The 25,424-nt window shown below is 34.6% G+C and overlaps 1 protein-coding gene across 1 annotated transcript in view; it reads left to right on the top strand.

The window, feature by feature from the left end:
• The window catches only part of Polr2G (DNA-directed RNA polymerase II subunit Rpb7), a 185,513-nt gene that overhangs the window by 15,589 nt on the left and 144,500 nt on the right, over nt 1-25,424 (top strand). The window contains exons 2-3 of the mRNA XM_089086169.1: nt 7,134-7,243; nt 13,665-13,824. Coding sequence (XP_088942295.1) covers nt 7,134-7,243; nt 13,665-13,824 — 270 coding nt within the window. The remainder of the gene's footprint in view (nt 1-7,133; nt 7,244-13,664; nt 13,825-25,424) is intronic.

Here is a 25,424-nt window from a genome sequence, read left to right on the forward strand (position 1 = left end):
GAGCAAAAATAAAATAATCTACCAAATGCGAAACTACCACAAATCAGCATCGATAAATGAAGGAAACCCAAAACGAACAGAAATTACAATAAATAAACGAGTCAAACTCAAAACAAGCAGAAATTAACATGGGTAGGGTTCGAAACCCCTATGCCTCCCCAAGGCCAGAACATAACTTGTACTTTACTGAAAAAATACAAATGAATATGTGTTGTCAGTTTAATATACATATACTGATGTTTATTAATCAAAATGTTAATAGTATTTGATTTATGAAAGTTATAAAAGTAAAAACATTTATGTTTTTTCTCTAAAGTGCAAATTATGTTCTGGCCTTGGGAAGGCATAGAGGTTTTCAGCCCTACTCATGTTAATTTCTTCGCGTTTTGAGTTTCATTTATTTATCGATGCTGATTTGTAGTAGTTTCACACTTGGTAGATTATTTGATTTCATTTTTGCTCATTTTTGGTTTAATGGAGTTCTTTACTTTTCTTTGAAAAACTTATTTTGTGGAATAAGTTTTTTCTAATTAATTTTATGTAAAAGATTATCTTGTGTGTAGAGTTATGAAAAATCGTATTCTCAAAAGCATGTACAATAATAGAAATTTGTTCAATAATGGATACATCTTGGTCCCATGGTAGTGTTGTTGCAGCAACCATGGAGTATTGCAGGAACTGTGACTCATGAATCACAGTTGCAGAGCAGCAAATGTATGCTCCATACATGCATACAAGCTGCTTACATGCAGCACATGTATGCTGTGCTCCTGTCATGTTTGCAGATGCATTATGATTTTTTTAACTTATTATTTGTTAGGCCAATTTCTAATTAGAGACCTTCTAAAATAAGTGCATAAAAGTAATTGTCAACCTCTGCATTTGCCTTTTTTTTTATCTATATTCTAACTTTGTGCTATTTACCATGCTTAATGGACCTCCATGAAACGGTTCATTGTGTAAATTTCTATTTCTTAGTGTACATTTCATTTTGAGTATAGAAGAGTGTATTTATTCTTGCTTACTTCTAAAGGGATTAAACATCTAAAATATAATAAGCATCAAAATCGAAAATTTTAGAAAAATGAACAAAAAATGGAACTTCTGTTTCGAAATCATGACTTCAAACATTCTTTTTTAAAATTTATGAGAGATGCATAAATTTTGCTTTGGCTGATCAAAGAGATAGTATGAAGTTGTGTAAGTATTAAAATGTTCGTAGTACTAGCTACCGCTGGCACCACTTATTGGGGTGTAAGTACGGGTGTCGCCACTTATTGATGCAAAAATGGCGCAAAAAGGTTGCTATGCCACTTACTCGAAGGGGAGAACCCCTTGCCGGCCCAAATGTTAGTGGGATTCCCGCTCTTACCCCAACGGTTTTGCAAATATCGGGTTTGGTACTACCCGATTTACAGTATACCCTGTCCCCGGGTATGATAACGCGATCGAGTGGTCAAATGGCCACTTTCTAAAGCCAAATGTACCCGCCTTGGGTTACGGCTAGAAAATCTCTTAACTCCCTCCTTAAAGGTAATAAACCTCCCTGTCAATATAATAATGACGGTCCCTCGTAGCTCTATTTCTACCCTGCCTGGGTTACGACAGTTAGTACACAGTTTGTAGAAAATACCTTACATGTATTCTTCCAAAAGGGTCACATAACAATAGAAATATCCTTATAATATCCTAATAAACAGGGGTTGGAACCCCAACAGTTTCTGGCACATGTGATGATGCCAGCCATCGTGAAAAATTGACTGCATTAGCCTCTTAATTTCCATCTGTGGAAACAACCCCACATCTCAATCAAAAAGTAAATTGCCCCTTGGCATAATTTCAAATAATCTAAGGCCGAAAATACAAAGGCCTGTGAAAACGATAAGGGTACTGGAAATGAAGTAAAATTTTTCACCAACCATGAATCGCCTTTTTCTGGGTTCCCTCCCCTGGGATAATTAATATGCGTTGATGCGTTGAAGCTAATTGAAGATGAAACTTGGATACATCTCCCACTGAATACAATTAGCCGGAAATAATTGTCGATTCCCATGAAGAATAACAGCTACGAATAGGGTTACTGGACAAGGTTTTGGGTGAAGTATGAAGTGACTGAGAGAGAGTATCCCCCAAGGACTCCAGATCAGAAAGGCAAAATCTCGGTAAAGGAATCACAACTTGTCCGCCAGTTGTGCATTGAGTAAAAGGGCTATCTTTCACGACTTCCCGCAGGGGACCTTCCCCAAGGGATTCCTCCCCTTCATAAAGGAACAAACCCTCTTTTGAGTTGATCAGACCAATATCAGATTCCTTTCCAAATCTTTCCAATCCGACTCAAAATTCCATATCTCCCAACTTTCCCCCAACCCGTTGTAGGTCATTCATCTCTATTTTGTTTTATTCCCCATGGGTATTTGACCTCTTTTTCCCCCTTATTATCTATGTTTTCAAGGCATAGCCCATCCAACATTTTATTTTTCTCCCTAATATTTATGTTTTCAAGGCACAGCCCATCCAACATTTTTTTATTTTTCACCACTGCAGGCTGAATCTCCAAATGTTGTCTCTTTTCTACACTTCTCTTTTCATCTCTACTTTTCTCAGTTTTGTCATTCGCGCAGAATAATAAATCATCATGAAATCTGAATTGGACTCCAGTGTCCACCTTTGACTGCATTTCTTCATTGTATCTCCGTTTAATATCTTTTTTCTCTCTTTTAGTCTTCTTTATTCTTACCGCAAAAACAAATATTTCGTCATCAAATGGGAACTGAATTCCGACATTTGGTTTTTCATATTGTACTAAAATTTCCCGAACTTTGCGAGGAAAGGCGTGTACAATAAATTTCGTGTCCTTATTCTCTGGTACAGTCAGTGTTTCATTTTGGCAAATTTTTTTCGGCGTCTCGCACTCGTTAAAAGTGTTCTCAATTTTTCCATTTTCTGTAAATTTGGATTTCTAATTTCCAATATCTCCAAAGTCTCCTCTTACTAAAACATCCACTGCTAGCGTAGATACTAAGCCTACTTTTATCGTTTTTCTTTGGACCGCACCGTCCTTCTTTGCAATTTCTATTCTTACCCAAGCGGATGGGCTTCGCTGCTTATCTCCATAATAACATAATGTTGTAATATTATGTTTATGGTCTATTTCCATCTTTTTAATTAGGTCCATTCGCACAAAAGTTTGCTCACTCCCTGAGTCACTCCCTGAATTACCATTTCGGTCAATTTTCCGTTTAATTTTCCTTCTATTTTATGTGATTTCACAAACTCGTCAATATTTCCTTGATTATGTGATATAGCCCAATTCGTTCTTTTATAGGCTATTTTCTCCTCTTTATTATGGCAATTTTTAGAAAAACGCTCCGAGAAATAAATTTTTACCAGATTATCATCATTTTGACTATCAAGCATTTCTTTTTTTCGATAGGGCGGCACAGCTTCCCAATTGGTTTTATGGGCCGATTCACCTCCCCCCGTAGTTAACGGAGTTGTATATTTTCTTGTAAGTGTTTAATGTTTGGTAATTATCGTTTTCTCGCAATTGATTCTTAGACAAATTATTATGGGTATTTGACGGACTATATGTAACTGGTGATAAAATGTCACTTTGCGAATTTGCCCAAGGAGTTTTCATAAGTCTGTCAATTGTTTTTGTGACATCCTGGTAATATTTTTTTTCGGTCTCCCTACGGGCCTGTCTTTCTTCCTCTTTTTCTCTTTTATCTTTCTCTCTTTGTTTCCTATCTTCCTCCTCTTCTTGCTCTCTGGGTTTTCTTTCAGCCTCTTCCATTCCTTCTCTGGCTATTCTATCAGCCTCTTGCTTTCGTTCTCTGTCTACCCTCTCTTTCTCTCTTTCTTGTCTATCTTTCTTTCTTTCTTGTCTATCTTTCTCTCTTTCTCGTCTATCTTTTTCAATTTTTTAGATATGGGCCTGATGAAGTATTTGATTGGCTTGCCTGTCTTTTTAAATTTTGTCCATTCGGGCCTCATGAAGTTTTTCATTGTCTTGACTATCTTTTTAAATTAGATATATCTCATCTTGTAATTTTTTCCTATATTCTAGGTCCTTTCTTTCGTCCACCTCTCTGGCTATCCTCTCTTTCTCCATGAAATTTAATATACGTTGTCTCATATCTTTCTCCCTTTCTTTTCTATCTCTCTTTCTTTTTATTCTATGGGCTTCACTCGCCCTTCTTGGTCTTGAATTAATCTCATCTCTGTCCGACATAATTTCAAAATTTCATTAACTTTACCTCTTCAGTCTAAATGAAAATTCTTTTATCCATGTACTTCCGGTCTCACACGAAAAATTGTTTCCTTTTAATTTGCCGATTCTATGTGGGTGGCGCAGCCTCCCTTGTCTTACAAGTTAATTATTCGCGTGATCTATTGATTCTTAAATTTTGTTACTTATTATTATCCGACTAGGCACAGCTTAGATAAAAAATTTCTCTTTGCGATTTTTATATATAGCCTCTGTAACCATAATAGGCTACTTTTGTAGGCTAAATTTCTTGTCTCTTCGAAAACGTAGAATTCTTTTATTATCAACGCTGTTAATAATTCCTGTTCTTGCTGCCACCAATGTTCGTAGTGTTTAGTTACCAGTGTTATACCGGTAGGCCACAACACCACTGGCTTGGTAATATACGGGTGTCACCACTTATTGGAGGGGAAAGCCCCGGCCCCAAATTATAATGCTATGCCCCTGTCTACCACACCGGTTCTGCAAATATCGGGTTTGGTAATACCCTATTTACAGTAGACCCTGTCCCAGGGTATGATAATGCGATCGAGTGGTCAAATGGCCACTTTCTAAAGCCAAATGTACCTGCCTTGGGTTACGGCTAGAAAATCTCTTAACTCTCTCCTTGGAGGTAACAAACCTCCCTGTCAATATAATAATGACGGTACCTCGTAGCTCTGTTCCTACCCTGCCTGGGTTACGGAAAATAGTACACAGTTTTTATAAAATACCATACTTGTATTCTTCCAAAAGGGTCACATATAACAATAGAAATATCCTTCCACAACCGGGGTCAAAACGCAGACTAAAAAATAATAATAATCTTTACACAACTGTTCATATGGGTGGACCTCTGCTTGGCCCATCCAATCAGCTCCATCCCCATTCAAGCCCAATTCTAACTCTTAGATTTATCTTTAGATGAATCCCAAACCAGGAAGTAAAGAGTAAACCTTGGTTCATGGCTTACCATGTACAAAACAACTATCGATTCGTAACGGAACTTAATCTGTCTTTTGAAATTAAACCAAACGCAAATGTAATTAAGAAAACGAAAACAGGTCATTTATCTGAAAGGAAAGAAACAGGGGTTGGAACCCCAACACATCCCAATATTATTATATTTCATATGAAACGACAACTTGTCGACAGCTTGTCAACAAGAAAGTTGATAAGCCACAACACTTTGGAAATATCTTTTAGAAGTAACAGGAATAGCTTCAAAATTCGAACAGACAAGAGATTAAAAAAACAAACTTGACTGCCTTTTCAGAAACAGATTGTAACCCTTCTCCTCCATTCCCTCCTTTATGTATCTTCTACCCAATAAAATCCCAATATTATTATATTTCATATGAAACGACAACATGTTGACAGCTTGTCAACAAGAAAGTTGATAAGCCACAACACTTTGGAAAAACCCCAACATATTTGCTTTCTAAAACAATTAGTTACATAGCTAGGGCATTTTACTTAGACAAAATGTAGGGAATCTGCAGACATAAAACTTCCAATAGAAAAACTTGCAGAACAAGTGTTTTTTTATGTAGAAGGAATTTTATACAAAATATAGGGAATTTGCAAAATCAAAATTTAAAATGAAAAAAAGTCACAAGGGAATTTTGTTTCTGGAAAACCAATGTCAGTCCCAGTTCTTGAAAATATCAAGATCTGTCTATCCAACTTGGAAAAACAAAATCTAAGTTGTCTAAAAAAATCCTCCAGATATAAAAAAAAACATTTCACCAAGTTATTCAACAGTTCAGTAGTGACTCGTTTTAAATATGTTGATAACTTATCCATCCTGCTAAAATACCTAGTGAATAAGCACCAAGTCGTTCTGTAGTTCAGTGGCCACCTCAAATAGACTTTTGACAGCCAGTGTGACACATATGGGCTGTAAATCAACAAAAATAAAGCAAAAGTGACGATGTTCAACCCTCTGTAACATGATATCTCCTGTCGTGAACCATGGCACCCAGTTATCTCAACCTCAGTTATAATCAGTCTCACTTTTAGCTCAGACTGCTCATTTAGCCCACAATTTGCAAACCTAATAAAGAAAAGAGATTATGCATCTAGATCGTTGGTTATTCTGTGGTGCCCTGGTTTTTCTACAATGCAACTCAGACTGGCATATCTGTGTTGGATGCGGCCTTTATTCGAGTACGCATGTCCAGTCTGAGGCCCTCAAGTGCACAATACAAAATATCTCAGTAGTGACATCGAAACTGTGAATAAATGTGTTGCAAAATCCTACTTGGTGCAAATTGTGCATCTAATAAGTTCACTCACGAGTCGCAAAAAAAAAAAATCATCTCTCCACGAGGGCAGATACAAACTTATCGTCAAGTTTAGACACTTACTACTGGCGGGTCAGAAGCATCGTCTGTTACTACCATCTTCTTGTATAAAGCGTATGCCTACCCAAAGCAAGAATAAAATCAAACTGTTGAAATGCCGTCCCAATCGTTTTATGAACTTTTTTTATTTCTTTTTTCTGTTAGTGCATTCAATCGGTTTTGTAGTTGTGGCCTAGGCCAAATTATGAAAGCACTTTTTTTTTAAATGAATCTAAAGTATTAGCAAAGAATGTATGTCACCAAACAGCTTAAAAAAGCGTAGATTTCCTTTGATGGTTTAGCAGTTTCTGGGGGTTCAGGTTGGCAACGCTGGTGAAATTACAACACTGCCCTAAAACTTCCATATTTTAAAACAACCAAAATAAAAATATCAGAAAAACTCAAACTTGACCTAACATGGGATCAGGGTCATCTGAAGTTTTTTTTTTGATGTCCTTGGCACTTTAAAACAAATGACAATGTAGAGGTGAAGTTAAATCCACTAAAAGTGATCTATTATCATTTTGTTTTGTTTTCAGCTTTCCCTTAGTCATGATATTATCCTACATCCAAGGTACTTTGGACCACAGCTTATTGATACTGTGAAGAGAAGACTGTATTCAGAGGTAGAAGGCACTTGCAGTGGCAAGTAAGTAAATTAGCAATCATGTTAGATGGGACAGTTGAGGTAAACTTGAATGTGTCAGAAGCTGTTCTGACCAAATCCTCTTTGTACTTTTTTTTGAAGAGGTTTTAAAGTCCAGGCAATTGACAGTTCTCAACACATTTGAATGCTATTTTTTATGTGAATGTTAATTTTAATTACATTTCAACTGCATTTATAGTGAATATTGTAGTATTTATGATTGTCAGAGTTAAAATGAATGTGTCTAATGATTTTTGATTGAATTTTCTAACTTTAATTGAGTATTTAATTAAATTTTACTTGAACATCATATTAGTTGAAAGTTAGTTTAGTTTAATGTTAATTCTATTTTTACACTCTGCAAAAAATAAGGATTAATAACAAAAAAGACAACGAAAAAACTTTTTGCTATCAAATAGTGAATGATTCTGCTTTTGACCAATTCTACTCAGTCCATATTAAAAATATTATTTTTTTATATTTAGCCACATAAGTGACCATTAAAAGACCCTGGTATTTGTTCCCTCCATTTTGATTGGTTAACATTGCAAAAAAAGTGCACTCAAATAGTCATCAATGGAAAGGGTTCTCAACCTCCTCCCCTTCTCTGTATGCAAGCATGTCATCTAGTACTTTTAAAAATAAAGTTGACAGCAAAGTACCCTTTGTAGTGTTTGGTTGTTTGTATAGAATACTATTTAAGGCTATACCAGAGGGGGAGGAGTAAGAATACGAATAAATGAAAATGATAGAAATACTACTGAATTAAGGCCTTATATAGGTTATCTGTGAAAAAAAAAATTGTGTTAAACTCCTAAATTCTAAATTGTCGAATTTCACTTAAGTTGCAATCCTTAGTGAGTCTGAAATATGGTGCTTATTATTCATATGCTGAAGAGTCTCGGCTATCTCTTCTTAATAAAGAATTTGAATGAAGATATAGTTAGTTAAAGTGAAAATACAATCGTGTAGTTTTACGTGTAGTCTTTTATCCTGTGAAGTTTCGGGTTTTTCTGCCTAATTTTTCAGCTTATATAATTCAATGTCCCTAAAATATGATGCAAAAGAGTTTAGGATTGCAATTGTTTGTTTTATCACCTTTATTATTATAGATAAAACAAGAAAATTTGGTTCCATAAAAGTACTAAGAACACAAAAAATGAAATCTGGATATTTAAATCTATTAAGTGAAAAATTACACAACAATATACGTCTTGAAAAAGTGGGAAAACCCATGAACTCAATTTTTAATGTAGAGAAGCTTCATTTTTGTCATGCAGTTTTATGCTTAGCAGGCACCAAGTTTAAAAATAAAGAACGTATTTGAAAAATGAGCAAAAAAACATACCATCACGGAGCTCTAGAAACTGGAACTTTCTTGATTGCTTTAGCAAAAAACAAACACTGCCATAAATATAAGCTGTGCATTAGTATGGATACTATTAGAATTATTCAAAATTAAACACTTCAAATTAATAGTTAAGTGACGCACTAAAAAAATATTCATTTTATAAAGACCAATCAGGCTGTCCTATTCTGTTATATTTGTCCATGCTGACTATCAAACAGTTCGTAGTAACGAACTGTAAGTTTTGGAGCGACCCGGCTCAATGGTAACCAAAACTCTAAAAAACAGAATTTTGATACCAATAGATACATCAAAAGAATCAGATTTTAATGCTGATTTCAAATATATAAGTTTCATCAAGTTTAGTTAAGCGCCTGAGAAAATTTTGGCTGATTTTAGAAAAAAGGGAGAAAGACCCCCTAAAAGTTATAGAACCTTAATGAAAATCACACCATCATATTCAGCGTATAAGAGAACCCTACTGTAGAGGTTTCAAGCTCCTATCTACATTAATGTGGAATTTTGCATTTTTTGCCAGAAGAAAGATCACGGATGCGTCTTTATTTGTTTTTTTTTGTTTTTTTTTTGTTTTTTTCCCAGGGGTGATCGTATCGACCCAGTGTTCCTAGAATATCATGGGGGGACTCATTGGATTGGAAATTAAAAGTTCTAATGCCCTTTTTAAGTGACAAAAAAAATGGAGGGCAACTAGGTCCCCTCCCACTTTAATTTTTTTCCCAAAGGCACCCAACAAAAATTTTTAGATGGCCATTTTATCCAGCATGGTCGAATTTATGACAAATATGTCTTTAAGAATGTATTAATTAACCAACGTCTCTGGCGGGAGGACAAGAGGTTATAAACTTCACCCACCCTTCACACGAAGTATTGGTTCTTGGGAAGTATACAGACGTTTTCAGGGGAGATTTTATCTGGTCGGTGGGCGGTGGGTGGGTCGGGGGTTATATGGGAGGATCTTTCCATGAAGGAAGTTTTCATGGGGGGAAGAGACATTGCTATGAAGGGGGCGCCGGATTTCCCATCATTATTAAAGAAAAAGATCAGAAATTAAATAAAAAAAAAACAAGTTTTTCAACTGAAAGTAAGGAGCAACATCAAAAATTAAAACGAACAGAAAATATTACGTGTATGATTGGGTTCAACCCCTAGTCAATACCTCGCTCTTTAAGCCAAGGATTTTTTAGTAGTTTCATAAGAGCTACTTATTCTAATTAACAGCCTTTGTGATTAAGGGGTAATTTTTAAAGAATTGGAACAAAATTTGAACTTTAGCTTAAAGAGCAAGGTATTGACTAGGGGGCGAACACCCTAACATACGTAATAAAATATAAGAATATAGAAGTTCGTTACGTAAGTTAATTCGTAAGTTACGTGTATTTATTACTAATACAAACGTTCGTAAATAAAATTAAACAAGTTTCGAGAAAGCCATTTAACCAAATAAAAGTAAAATTTATATGCAAATTTTGTTTTAATTATTCATGTACAGTGAGCCAAAATCAAAACCTGCATTAATTCAAAAACGTTCAAAAATTAAATAAAAAAAAGAAGTTTTTTTTAACTGAAAGTAAGGAACGACGTTAAAACTTAAAACGAACAGAAATTATTCCGTACATGAAAGGGGCTGTCCCCTCCTCAACGCCTCGCTCTTTACGCTAAAGTTTGACTTTATCACAACTCTATTTTTTTTTAACAATGAAAAACTTTAGCGTAAAGAGCGAGGCGTTGAGGAGGGGACAGCCCCTTTCATGTACGGAATAATTTCTGTTCGTTTTAAGTTTTAACGTCGTTCCTTACTTTCAGTTAAAGAAACTTGTTTTTTTTTTATTTAATTGCATTTAAAAAGCACAAATAGAAAGCTCATTAGCTACATCGGGCTAATACATGAGTGGACAAATTGGGCACCATTGGGCTACTACTCAAATAGAAAAAAAATCATTAGCCATATTCTATTAATTTGAGGCACATCTACTAATTCTTTTATAAACTACGCAAATTTTAACCATTTTTTTGCCAAGCTGGGATTTATTTCCTATAAATTTTATTAACCAGGTTCAATTTTCATTAGCCCTGTTAACTGGAACAAGCACTAATAGGTAGAACCGTTTTACATCACATATGGCACATTGGTAGAATCTTTTCAGGCAGTCTTGGTAGAAAGCCAACAAAAGAAAAGTAAATATGTCAAAGGCCGGTAGCATAGAAAAAGAAAAAAGATTGATATCTTAAGAGTGCCCAAGTGCTACTTTTGTTCGCTCTTGTTTTTTTTAGTATCTAGTATCTAGAAGTGTAGTCTTAGAATATAGGAAATGAAATAGCACGTATTTAGCTTGCTTTAGTAGGTTTCGATAAGGGTCTATAGACCTCCCCTATCCTCCATACGGACTATGCTGCCTTTTGCTAAGGCTAGAATACATATTTTACAAAGTAAAACCAACTATATAGTTATTGTTTGAAATAAAAAAAGGTTAATGACATTTTATCCAGAAAAGAACAGTCATGTCCACTATCTGATTTTTTTTTCTTTCTTGAGATAGTCTGTGTGTTTTATGCATTTTTGGCCTCTACATAGTGGGAAATTATATTTAATGAATGTTCCTTTTGACAGGTAGTTGTTGCCCAATGATTCTTCATAAATTCTTACCTGTACATTTTACTGAGTCACTAGTGACTCAGTCCGATGTACTAGATTTCATATTCTGTACTATATGTACGTATTTATATATACTAAAATTTTTGGAGTGAGTTTCGCCATCCATTATTGGATGGGGAAACCGCATTAAAAAAAAAAATAATATTAGCACGATCTTATTATTAAGTTTTTACATTATGTATGAAACTGTTGAAAGCATGTCTATTTTCGCTTCTTTGAAATGCTGTTTTACAATGGAGAGCAGCTCAATTTAAAATTAGAGAGTATTTTTGCGCAATTGCTAATAACTTAAAATCTTCAACTACCAGAAGTTTAGGGAGCATTGAATAGCATCGAGACCTACAGCAGCTTCAAGACCTACAAATGTTGAGTTACCACCAGCTCTAAAACTTCACTACGAAACATGATGATCCCATCGAAATTGTATATATTTACTCCCTTTTTGTGCCATACAAATTGCAAAATACAATAAGCAATCTCGACTGTTTTTCTTTTTCTGTTTTTCTTTTATTTTATGAAAACTAGACCAGACTAGATAAAACTAGGATATGTAGAATAGTTAGGATTATACAAAATAGCTGTCTTTTTGCCACTACATCCACTCCTTACTCATGTCCGAGTCAGAGGTGTTATTGGGGGGCGGATGTGTTCTTGTTATCCCCCTGGATATTTGCTCATTCTGTAGACATTGATATATCTGCTTTTCGAGGTAGTTTCCATGTAAAAGTTCATTTTCTGGTATTTCTATTGAAAAATTCGAAAAAAATGACAAACTCCCCCCCCCCGCCCTCAAAATTGGGAAAATATATTTTGGCCTCCCCATCCCATTCTCTAGGTTTTCGTTAATTGACGCCACTCTGAGTCGTAAGCCTCTTAAGAGAAAGCACTGGTATAACTTACTGCTTGATTTAGACCTTTTTTCCAGTTTTGGACTAAATCAGGGCATGACCCAAAATATACTCGCACCTATATATAAAAATAAAATCGCTTGTTGGAATGTCGATGCAAATCTAATTCTTGTGTGTTCTGACAAGTTCAGTTCTAATGAACTTTGAAAATAAGTTAAAAATCTTTGACCAGACACTGTAAAAATTCAATGCCAGTTTTTCAAACAAGGGAATATACTAAAGTATATTCGTCAAAAATTGCCATAGATCTATTCATGCGTAATTCTCGCCAATTGGGTTCTACTGAACTTCTGGAAATAATTTGTTGACCAACCCGGGTCAAAATTAATTGCTGAATTGATGAAAGTACAAAACACGAAATACTATCCCCAGCTTTATTTTTCTCTTGCATTGTCAAATTTTGTAAACACCGTCACAATCTAGATGTCAAATTTAGTTTATAACAGCGATAAAATGAAAAGATATTAATGTTATTGCAAACATTAAATTATTGAGCGAAAAATGTGTATGAGAATGTGCTTTAAAAAAAGGCAACGTAAGTTTTTGCCTTTGAGCTGTCTATAAGCTGTAATGAAAATCAAATTTAGCTATACCCGGTAATGCAGTGCCTCATTCAGAAATTAAAAGTCAATTAAACTCTGAAAGCCACACCTGAATACAGGGGGAAAGAGGTCCCAAGTTATCCCCTAAGAAGTCGATAAAATTTCGTTTTCCCCTCTAAAAACTTATTCTGTTTTGTAGTTTTTTATATTTTGCAAAACATTCTACTTCATGCTCTTTCAGAAATGAATTGTTCCTGATATGTTGTTTTGAAGTACGGCTTATAATTTGGTCTATTTTTCAGGAATATCTGGCAGTTGCGGAATGTTTAAATAGTCTTTTCAAGTTAAGCTAAAATAAATAAATAATACAGTGTGCCCATATCGCTCGTTACTTAGGCAGCGCTTTTTCAGATCTAAAGGTTTTATAAATTTTACTAACAATGGAAACGGTCAATGTTGTCAATTTCAATTTTTCAAGCCAGGGGGGTTACCAGGTTTGAACTCCCCCTTCGGAATTGTTGCTTTGGTATTTGCTTGTTTTTTTTTTTGCTTTGATGAACAATCTTTTAAGACTTTCCTGAAAATACTCAATATCTTAAAAGTCGTAATTTTGTTGCAAATCGTTATTTGGCAAATAAATTATTCGGAATTTTCCAGAATATTTTTCTTAATGTAAAAACAGTCGAGTGAAATGATAGCCATCATTACTCTTCGCATATCGAATGAAACATATATCTCTTTAATATTTTGAAATACCAACACGAATTGGCCAAATGGTCTCCTTGTCCCTCAGCAGACAGTATAACAAATTTGGTTTCCCTCTGAAACGAATTAGAGTCAAAAACTGAGATTTCTCCCGCGTGTGAAGAGATGGCTCATACCCATGTCGAATATGGCCTAGAAAAGACACTCTAGCCTAACATGATTCTTTTTTCTAATTCCCTATTTCTAGGCATGGGTTTGTTATAGCTGTGACGTCCGTTGATGGCATTGGTGCTGGAATTATTCAGTCAGGGCAAGGATTTGTTGTTTATCCTGTAAAATATAAAGCGGTTGTCTTTCGTCCGTTCAAAGGTCAAGTTATTGATGGAGTAGTCAAAGAAGTCAATAAGGTGATTAAGTCTTCTTTTTTTCATCTTATTCTGATAAAAATAAAGTCTTTAAACAAACTATGAAAAGTATATAGTAAATTCAAATGTAACTGACCAACTCACATCTAATGTAGCATCAACCTCTTTAAAATCAGTTTGACACATTATTAACCCGTATCTTAGGCATTCGCCTGCCTGTACTTCCTTTGACCCCCAGGGCATAGAGGAGGAGCCTCGAATCGTCTCTCAGGTGTCCTGCTGCAGTGATGTCCTTCCATCCTGGTTGAACGGTGGTGTGAAGGTTGCTTATATCACCGTAGTAGATCTGACCCAGCGTATTTTTGGCTCCTCCCCGGCTGCAACGTTCTAGTGGTTGCAAATGCACAGCTCCTTTTGGTAGTCTGTAGACGTTCATACCAAGGACATGGCTCAAATATTCTCACCGTCTAAGTCTGATGGTGTCAGTCACCATAGGTCGTCGCCAAATGTAACGAATAGATTTTGGTTTGTCTTCTGTGGAAACAAAATTGAATGAATGTGAAATTCTTTTGCATTTATTTGATAATGAGTCTGTTTGACTCAACAGGAATACTTGCATACCTCTAACTATATTGTCAAAGGCCCCCTTTCGAAAACTTTTCTGATTCCTTTCTACTGCAACCCTCCCATGAATAATGTTCTATCCCCTTCCAATCTAAAAGTCAGTGCTGTCTACGCCAATGCATACTTGCGTACTTTTACTTGAAACAAGACAAATGATTATGAAACCAACTTGGCACCCTCAAGCTGCTGAACCACTTTATACCACGGGGATCCATTTGACTTCTAACAACTTCTAGCTATCCATTCTTCCATTTTCTCCATATTTGTGGAAGTCCATATTTATACCTGAATATACCTTTGCCAAGGAGTATTCCCCCAGATTATTGATACAGAGACCCTCCACCCAAGGCAAAATTTTCTGATCCCCTACATACACACGCTCCAAGGGTTGGCCGATGTTTACTTGTACCTTAAGAAAGACACAGGGCTATTGACCTAACTTGGCACCCATGAGCTGCTGAGTCATATTTTGCTTTATGGATTGATCTTCTGTTGGACTTGTAACCACTTTTGTTCATCCTCTTGGATGGACAACGCCCCCCCCCGTCTGGGGGATTTTTGGAATACCCCCTAGACTTCAGGTCTTCTTAACTACTTTATGCCATGATTTTAGCGGGTCTGTAGGATTTTTCTAGGGTTTCGAAAACAAGATTTGGCAGCCAAGTTCTATATTTATTCACTGCCCACAGCGAAGTCGTTACAATTAACGATATATTGTATGTAGCGTAATTGTTCTGGAAACTACCACTGACCTACTAGTGGCTTTTCAAGCTTGTGGCTTTCAAGTGAGTCTTCAAGCTATTTAAATATAAATAAAATTAATCCTGGTCATTCCGTTCTACCGCTCAGCTCGATCATCCCATTTTACAAGTCTTGCATTATCGCCAAATATGGATGCCCGCTGGGTGCTCTTGCTTCGAAAAGATCCATTCCAAAAGATTACCACTCCATTTCATAGGGCTAATAGGGCAGGTTTCGTTGTTTCGCATGACTTTTTCTAGTTTTTTAGGGAGAGGTTTGATGCAGAGTCGATGACTGTTTTTTACAAGTACATAAATTCACCGCTTTCTGTAGCGCTTTCTTGCATTAAGCCCCCAATTGTCCATCCGACAAGAGAGACACGAAGGCACACAGCTTGACCCAGTTACTTTCAGGCTGGCAAGCTGAGAACAGAGCAGAGTACTTGAAGAATAGCTTCATTCGGCGTTGAATTTCGACTTCGAATGATCTTCCTAAGGAAGGCCGCTATAGGTGTCTGACAACTTAAAGTGTCTTTAGTTAGAAATCTCAAAAATTTTCTCTATTGACTTTTTGAAAAGAAGATTCAACAGTCATGTAAAACCTTGATAAAAGACAAGCTGCAAATCAGATATTTAATTTTGCGTGGCACTGCGAATTTAGGAATAAAAAAATCTCAGGGATACGGTATGTTCACACTGTGACTATGCTTTTACTTCCAATTGTTTTTCGCCTATCCATTGTTATTCAAAACAAGAATTGTAATGAAGCCAACTGCCATGACCGCTTAGGTACGTGGTCACTTAAGGTGTCTCTCGTAAAATCTGTATTTTCGTGTTCTGTTTAATAATAGATACTGTTTGGCACTGACGTCGTTTTATAGAGGAATGCTGTTAAATTCTGAAATTAAGGAAAATGAATGTATGTTTGCAGATCTACTTTAAGTCGGAAAATAGCATAAAAAATTTGATTTGTGTGTAGAATGCTAAGTAAGTAAGATACTGATAAATAATGTCAAGTGATATGTAATAAGAATAAGTGATACTGATAAACGATACGTAAGATACTGATAAGATAAGTAATGAGCTGGTGGGCCTTATGTCTACTATTTTAGCTGACGAAAAATGAAAGGAAGAAAATTAAGGGGAGTGGAATAATGAAGAATTAAATCAAGCCTCGTAAAATTTAAATGCCTATATAATTTTTTACGTGAATGCATATTAATTTAAAACTTTTTTTTGTAATGATTTTGCATTGAATATTTGATAGAGGTAGCAGTAATTATAGAGGAAAAAAGAATACGGCATTGGATTTTATAATCCCTACCGGTGGGACTGAACTCTGTTTCATGGCCCTGCTGTCAGTAAGTGCAATGGGAAGTAGGGGCCTGGCATCCTGTGCTTTCGCACACCCTTCCTGTTTACCTTCCCCAAATTTCTCTGAGCACCCATTTAAAGCTAGTCGACTCAGACTGAGCTTACAGAGTCACGCACCTGACTCACGTTCAAACCGAATAATCAGTGACACCAGGACTTGAACCCCTACCCTCACGGACAAAGGGTGTCAATTCTAGCATGCCAACTACTCGACTAGGAAGATAAGAAAAGTGGAATCAAAATTTATTCCTTAGGATTTATAAATTTATAAATAATTATAATATTATATAAGTTAATTAATAAAATTAGAAAAATTGGTATCCTGGGATATTCTTGCATAAAAAAACGATCTAGATAGGTCAGAAGTCTGGGAAATTCATTAAAACCTTAATTTTGGAAAAAAAATGTAATAATCAAATATCTTTGAATAGACTACAGTATAGAAAGACATTAAATTGCCTAAAAAACAAAAAACCGGTAATTGCAAAAATATTTGTGTATATTTTAACAAGAAATTACAACAATTCAAAAACCTTAAAAAATAAAATCAAAAGTTTGAAGCCAAAATTATTTGGCAAATTTTCATAGTAAAGTATTTATTTATACATATATATAGATATATAAATAAATAGATATATATAAATATATATATATATATATATATATATATATATATATATATATATATATATATATATATATATATATATATATATATATATATATTTATATATATATATTTATTTATTTATTTATTTTATAACCCATCAAAAATAAAAATCATGACGATGAAGTATAACAAAAAGAAAGAAAATGAAGGAAATAAAAAAACACATACAAAACAGGAGCAAATACGTGCAAATTTGCAAATACGCAAATACGTAATAATTAATTATCAATTAATTATATAATATTAATTTGCAAATACGTGCAAATTAAAACTCAATAAACCAAACAATTCAGAAAATTAAGCCTAAGAAAATTAAGTCAATGACAACAATCGACCTTAAACCTTGATATATGTTTCCTTGTAATATTGATCTTTACTTTTTGACAAAAAGCTAGAAATATGTAAACAAACTAATTTCATTTCGATTCCCCTGTGCACTGGCTGCTTTAATCTTGGGAATGAATTGGATTCTCTAAATGTCTGGGGAACCTTTGATAGAAAATCGAGCTTTCATGTGAAACTGTGGTTAAAAAGTAAACATGTTCGTCATTTCACAGCCATTCCACTTAACTAGTTTTTCTTTAGATGCTGGTTAATAATATTTTTTAAATAACGGTGTGTATTTATGCCATACTGCGTTAATTTTAATTATTTTTTGTGTTAATTTTGAATTCGAATTCTCAAATACTCACTGGTCAAAATTGTTCTATACTAAAACCTTATACTCCGAAGAATATTGTAACAAAAACACTTTTACTCCTTTACCCATTTAAGTCTTTTTATACCTAAGAACCATCATTTCTAAGATTTTTCTTTTGTTTCTCTCAAAATTTTGAAGCTCTTAGGGCAATACCATGTTTTAGTCAGTGTTACCACGTTGAACCGTAAAAATGAATGATCAAAACTATAATTAAATTTGGCAACGCTGCTTTCACCAAAAACTACATAACTACATATTGAGTTATTTTTCACGATTTTCTTATTTTTAAAAACATATTTGGAATGTTAGTTGTGGCTTAATCAATTCAAACAATAAACTTGAATGTCCATCATGCTTTAAGCCCGTGACTCACAGCCCCCCAAAAAACAAATTTTCTGATTACTTTTTCAGTGGAGCTAGAAGCTGAACATTTTTCAACTTCTAGGAGCGCTTAATTTTCATAGTTTATAATCGGAAACACATGTAAATGGAATAAAATATTTTGGGATACAGAATAGGTATGTTGATGTTTCTTGCTGAATTAGTTAAAATGTTGTATTTACGGTTGAGTATTTGGTTTCTGAAAAAAAAAAAAAATATGGCGCTTCATATCTCACTGTGGTTGCTGAAACCCTCTTTTATAAAAATAAATCTTATGTCCTTTCCACTTTGACATAATAGTCTTTTCACTCAAATTAACTTTAAAAAAAAATGTCAAGAAAATTTTTCAAAATAAAGTAAAGAACCATATTAAACCAAAGACGAGCTAAAATAAGGTCCTCTAATAATCTAAACATAAAACGTACAGAAATTACTATCGATAAATAAATAAAACCCAAAATGAATTGAAATTAAAATAAATAATAATCAAATTAATCGTGAAGATAACATAGGCCACTATGTATGAGCAAATAAATCCCAAAACAAACAGAAATAAATAAATAAGTCTAACTTAAAAAAAAATCCGCAAGCAGGAGTAGGGCTATCACTTACTACTACTACTACTACTAACAACTCACCGCAGCACCAAGCCGCCTGAGGCCAACACAGCTACGCACGCTCCTCCTCCATCCCAATGTATTTAAAGCCTCCCTTTTTACACCCGCCCACGAAGTTTCTATTTCCTTTAAATCTTTCTTTATGACGTCCACCCACCCCAGACGAGGACGACTTGCTTTCCGTTTAGCCCTAGACGGTTGGCCGAAAAGAAAAATTCTCGGTAATCTGTCATCCTTCATCCGCACAACGTGCCCTAGCCACCTCAACCTTTCTTTCATTATAGCCCTAGAGAGCGGTATTGAACCACATTTTTCGTATAGCCTATTTTGTATTTGAAATACGGTCAGTCAGCCGGGTACCCAGAACAATCCTTAAGCAATTTCTCTGGAAAACATCTAGCAAATCTTCATCCGCTTTTCTGAGCGCCCACGCTTCAGAGCCATATTTGACCACTCTCATCACTGTAGCTTCTAATATTTTAATATTGGTTTTCAAACTTATCTTCTTATTCTTCTAAACTTTTTTTAATTGTGAGAAAACACCCTGAGCCTTGGCTAGTCTACTTTTAATATCTTCAGTGCTCCCACCATCTTTACTAATAATGCTGCCAAGGTCAGTGAAGCTGCCCACCTGATCAATCTTTTTATAATCCAACGTCACCTTTTCATCTTCACTTATTCCTAGCTTTAGTGACTTAGTCTTTTTAATATTAATTTTCAAACCTATTCTAGCACCCTGAACTCGCAAAACCTCTAAAACTTACATTCATTTTGCTCACACTTTCATCTAGGATGCTTAAATAATCAGCATAATCTAAGTCCAGGAGAGTTTTTCCTCCCCATTTGATTCCGTGGTCTCCCATTACCTTTCCTATGCTCCTTAAGACCAAGCCCATCAAAATGATCCATATAAAGGGGTATAGAACACAACCCTGCTTAACTCCTGATTTAAGACAAAACCAGCTGCTAACCTCAACCTTAACCGCAGCAGTGTTATTCTCGTACATAGCACTAATCACTTTAATGTATTTTTCTGGTATACCATACAGGGATAAAACCTTTACTAAAGCTCTTCTATAAACAGAATCGAACAGTTGCTCATAATATATAAAGCTACAAAATAAAGATGTTTCACATATCTGGTACTCCTCGATTATTAGTCTAAGGTTGAAAATTTGGTGGACTGACGTTATACCTTTTCTGAAACCGTATGGTTCTTCTCTTAAAACATGTCTACAGCATCTCTCCATCTAAAAAGTAAAACATTACTAAGTAATTTACTACCTAGAAAGACCAGAATGTTGCTATCTTGAGTACAAAATTCACTTTTATCAACTTTCTTATAAAGTGACATAATGAAGGTTATTCTAAAATCGTCGGGTACTTACCTTTTTTGGACTATCATATTCATAATCTTCAGTAGCCTGTTTCGAAACTCAGAGCCACCTTATTTAATAAAATCATTTACTACCCTATCAGCAGCTGGAGCCTTATTATTTTTTAATCATTTTAGTACTGTCGCTAATTCCTCCTCACAAAATAAAACTTCCTTCACATCCAAGGTATCACAAACTTTTTCATTTTCCTCTACATCTTTCCCTGCAACTCTATCTCAGTTAAGCAAATTCTCAAAATATTCAGCCCATTTCTCTTTAGTTCTTTCCTTATCACTAATTTTGGCCCCATTCTTATCTTTAACTGGGCCAAATCCGGATTGACTACTCCGTCTCAATTTATTAACATGCCAGTACAATATTATACCGTTTTCCTGTCTAGTTGTATGTTCCAGACCCTCCGCAATTTTATCGGTGGTCTCCAATTCACGCCTCCTTATTTTATGTTCTAATTCTTTCTCCACTTTCCTTACTTTCGTTTTGTTATCATTTGGTATATCTTTCAGATAATTCTTGTACAAGTCCTTTCTCCTTTCTATTAAACATAGAGCTTTTTCACTAATATTCTTAGCTGCAGTTCTAGCTTTCTTCCCTAAGACACCTTCAGCAACTTCACAAATTATTTTTCTAAAAATTATTCCAACCATCTTCCACATTATCAAATTTTAAACTCTGAAGTTTAGTATTCAACTGTTCCTGGAAAGTTTCTCTCAAATTCTCATCCTGGAGTCTACCAACATTATAACTTCCCGGGAGGTTGTTACTCTTCCGATACTTCAGCTTTAAATTAACCCTTGACACTACTAGATGGTGATCTTTACTTTCAAAATCAATAACAGAACTCCTATATACCCTAGTATCTTGTATTGATCCTGCCAGTCACTGGTTTACAAAAATAAAATCCATGAGGTTTGCTGGCATACTGTCACGTTAGTATCAGTTTAACATATGAATCATTTTATGACCAAACATCGTATTGGTTATATGTTAATTGTTATACCTACAAATTATATAAGTGCGTAGTGATTACTGTTTTCTTTTCTTACACCCAATGTACCGATGCTAGGACACTATTTATCCCTATTTCTATAAATCAGACCGTTATAATATCGTAATATAAAATATTATTTTTTCCAGGGACCCTAGCTATTTGCTGCTTTAACTGTAAGTAAATTTCATATGAGTCACTAGTATCTCCGGTAGTCGGTTCTTCAAGGGCATATACAACTTTAACTGATACCCTGAACTTTTTAGTCATAAAATGAGCAATTACTATTCTATTATTAAAACCTTCCCAGCCCAAACAAGATTTAGTTGTTTTTTCATTTATCACAACCCTTACTCCCTGTCTATGTACCCTATCGCTATTACCTGAGAATACGAATTATATGGCACCTAATTTTATGTATTCTACCCCTGGGATATGAATATCTGAAACTCTTACTAAATCCTATTAGAATCGCCTGAATTTGTCAGTCGAAATGTCGAATTTGTTCGACAAATGGTCATTTTTTAATTTACACCAATATGTACTTTGAACCTTGTTTTTTTTTTTGTAAAAACATCAACAACTACAAACAAACTTAAATCACCATACTAATCAAGAAGACTGGAAAGACTGAATCAAAGTAGGCTGATTGTTTAACATAGGATGATTTTCATTCCGGGAAATCTTAGCAATTTTTCAAATGTTTAAATATAGTTATTAAAATTCTTAAGGTGATCTAAGCGTCGACTTTGACTCCTTCCACCATGGAAATACCTTAATAATATTAATACCTTAATCCATTTTATATAACGGCTAGATTAGCACAATTTCCGCCAATTAGGAGAAAATGTTTCTGCACAAAACTAAAAGGCTGCACAAAATGTTGTAATTTTTAGCGTCGTGTGTCACGGGCTTTACCTCTCTGATTATGCTCTTCTGCACTGATGCCTTAGTTTTTAGGTGCAGATACCAACACTGCTGGAACTCAATTTAATATAGATAAGCACTTCGTTAAGCACTTTCGTTTTCTGAAAAAGCACGGGTTATGAAATGTTATCATTTACGTCATTATATTATTCAAATTAAGTTCTAGTTTAGTTTAACAAGTTTAACGTTTAGCGACAAGCCGTTAGTAGATAAATAAAAAAATTAAAAAAATGAGATCGGGAGCAGAGAAAAAGATATGATATGTAGGAAAGAAATTAAGAAAAGCAAAGAGAAAAGTAGTGATAATATGAATAGATAATTTGTACTTGTCAATAAACCTTGATGTTGCTCTTTAATCAATAATGCTCTCTAGATATTTGAAAAGTGGTTGAAACAAAACTAAACTTTGGTCTGTGACGATCGTTGAAACTTAGACATCTTTGGCGCTAAATAGCCATTCTATATAACTGTTTGTGTATTTGATTCTGTTTAATTAATAGGCCTTCCCACAAAGTCTCGAACGCCCTTGAAATCTACGTTAACCTTTGAGAAAAAAAAAATTCATTGTATTCAACGATTTGAAAATAGAATTGGGCTACATTTAATTCAATACTGAGACAGTTATCTTCTAAAGAAATGCTAAATGTGTTTTAATAATATTCTATAATCATAATCCAATATCAGTTGGAATTTTCCAATTATTTACTAGCTCAATTTCATAACAATAGTATACGGAAATGTATATTCTTATAGGGATTCAAGCTAATGTGGATTAGTTTTAATTACTTTCAATTTTAATTTGATTATTTTTAATAATTATTCTTGCTTTCTATTGGTTAATTCAATTAAAATTTCTGATTAATTGTGACTATTGATTAGTTGAATCATTTTCGTTAGAAAATTTTTCGCGCGTGCAAGAAGTGCCGAAGATGGGCTATAATCCTATCTGGCGGTAAAAATCTGGAACCTGAAGAAGAAAACACAATAATAGTTGTCATAAGAAAATTACTTATATGATTTTCAGCAAGGCTGATTAAACGACTCATTGAGATAAAGAAAATCGCGGTTAAAAGAAAAGTAAAAGTAAAATATTTGGAAAGAGAGGTTACTTTATTTGGAAGAGGCAAACAGAAGATAATCTAACAAAATAATCTAAAATATATGACGAAAAAGAAACTCTTGTATGGTAGGCTATTGTCGAAATGAAGATATTTTGAGCCTAGGAGAGAAAACAAGGTGCAAATAGAAAAAGAAAAACAGAATAGTAAAATAGCCATTATGAAATTAAATAAACGGGATAATTTTAATTACTTTCAATTAATGTAGTCAATTTTAATTACTTTAATTAATGATTAGTTTTAACTACTTTCAATATTTAATTTCTTAAGTTTAATTATTATTTTTGTTTTGATTATTGATTAATTTCGTTAATATTTTTTATTAATTTTAATTGTTTATTAGTTGAATTTGTTTTGATGGAAAATTCTTGCACATGCAAAAAGTACCGTAGATGTGGTTTAATTCTATTCGGAATCTAAAATCTCCTTTAAATAAAAGCCACACTTGGATATTTTCTACCAATAGGAGAAAACCTTGATCTCCTAACTAAACTCCTTGCTACTCCGAGGGCACAAGAAGTATAAGAAAAAAACAAGCAGTATAGAAGAATGAAGATAAGCAAATTAGTAAAAAGAGAAAACAGTATAAAAAAGAAAGAAAACATAAGAAGGGAAAGTATACAAAGACCCAACGAGGTGAAGTATAGCCATTACCAAAAACGTCGGAGACCGTACTATAATAAATATACGGTGCTATATACTCTATATATTAAATCCACTACATATAATAAACGAGCTATATTATGTTAAACATATTTAAGAACTTGGACCCGAAAATGCCATATCTATGGTGCTGATTTTTTTTATCTTTTTTGCTTTATGAATTGATGCCCAGTCTTTTTCAGCTAATTCAGGTAACTTAACATTTTAACATCTAAATAGTAATGCGACCCTGGAGTCTTAGTTCTGTGATGAGCTAGAAGTGCGTTTCTGGTCATCAGAGATGACTTTGGTTTGAGCGGTTTTACCTTTGTAGCTTGATTTGTGTAATTGGATACTCCAAAAAGGATGTATGCTTTGAGTAAAAGCACAAGAGTGGTAACTCAATAAGTATTTATTGCCAAAGCTGGGATTGTCTCTATTTAGAAATTACAAATCCTGTATCCGAAGGATACGATGCACTGACGAGGATTGACTGGAAACAAAAGGCTGGAGCCGTTTTAATGTCGTAAGGTTTTTGCGGGTGTCTTTTCCAGGAAATATTTTTCCTCCAGCCCTATTGGAAGTCTTGCCTGCATTGTGTGGTAGGGGCGTTGGAGAGGGTCTTTCACAAGTTTGTCTAACCAGAACCGTGACTGCCAAAAGCGGTGCAGTGTAATTTTGAGGATAGGCACCCGTCGAGGACATTATACTCTTGTTAATGAGCGTACTAGGGGGAAGAGGAGTTTGGGTGGTGGTGTTGGCCTCAGGCAGCGTAGTCCTGCAATAATCTGCTACTAGCACTAGTATCAGGAATGACAAACATCATAAATCAAAAATCAAGTTATATACACTATAAGCTGGGATGGATACAAAATCATATGTTTGGTCGGTGGGACCAACAAAACTTGTTTTCCTTCGTTTGTGTTTTGACCCTCCATCCCTGTAATTCGTGGAAGTTTTGACCTTCTGGGGGGGGGCATGTATCCTTAAAACCACCCCTAGATCTGCGCTTGACTAAAATGATACCTATTACTGACATTCTACCTTTTCATCGGCGCTTTATTGGGTTTCTACTTACCACCTGAATGCGTGCTTTTTAATGAGTTTCTTAGCGGAACGTTAAGCTTTCATCAGTTTTTGCGGATTCTGGCAGGTTCTATACTCATGACATCTATTTTTAGGCAATTATAAAACTAGATGGCAATATTCTGTAAGTTTTCAAAATTTACCGCGCTTGCGCTTTACAATGGTGTATACTTTTGGTAGACTGTGAAAAATGATGAACAGATATTCGAAAATTTTTCTGCAAATACTGCAAAGCCATCTATGTATATGGAAAACCCTTACTTTATACTAAAAAGGAAAATAAATTGTGATTTTCTTTGGAATTCACCTCAAATTATTTAAAACTATCGCTGAAATTCGCATGTCCGAGAAAATGTTTATTCTTTGCCCAGAGGTAAATCA

The sequence above is a fragment of the Artemia sp. Qi Xiang Cuo genome, chromosome 3, assembly GCF_049724085.1.
Source record: "Artemia sp. Qi Xiang Cuo chromosome 3, ASM4972408v1, whole genome shotgun sequence".
NCBI lineage: Eukaryota > Metazoa > Arthropoda > Branchiopoda > Anostraca > Artemiidae > Artemia > Artemia sp. Qi Xiang Cuo.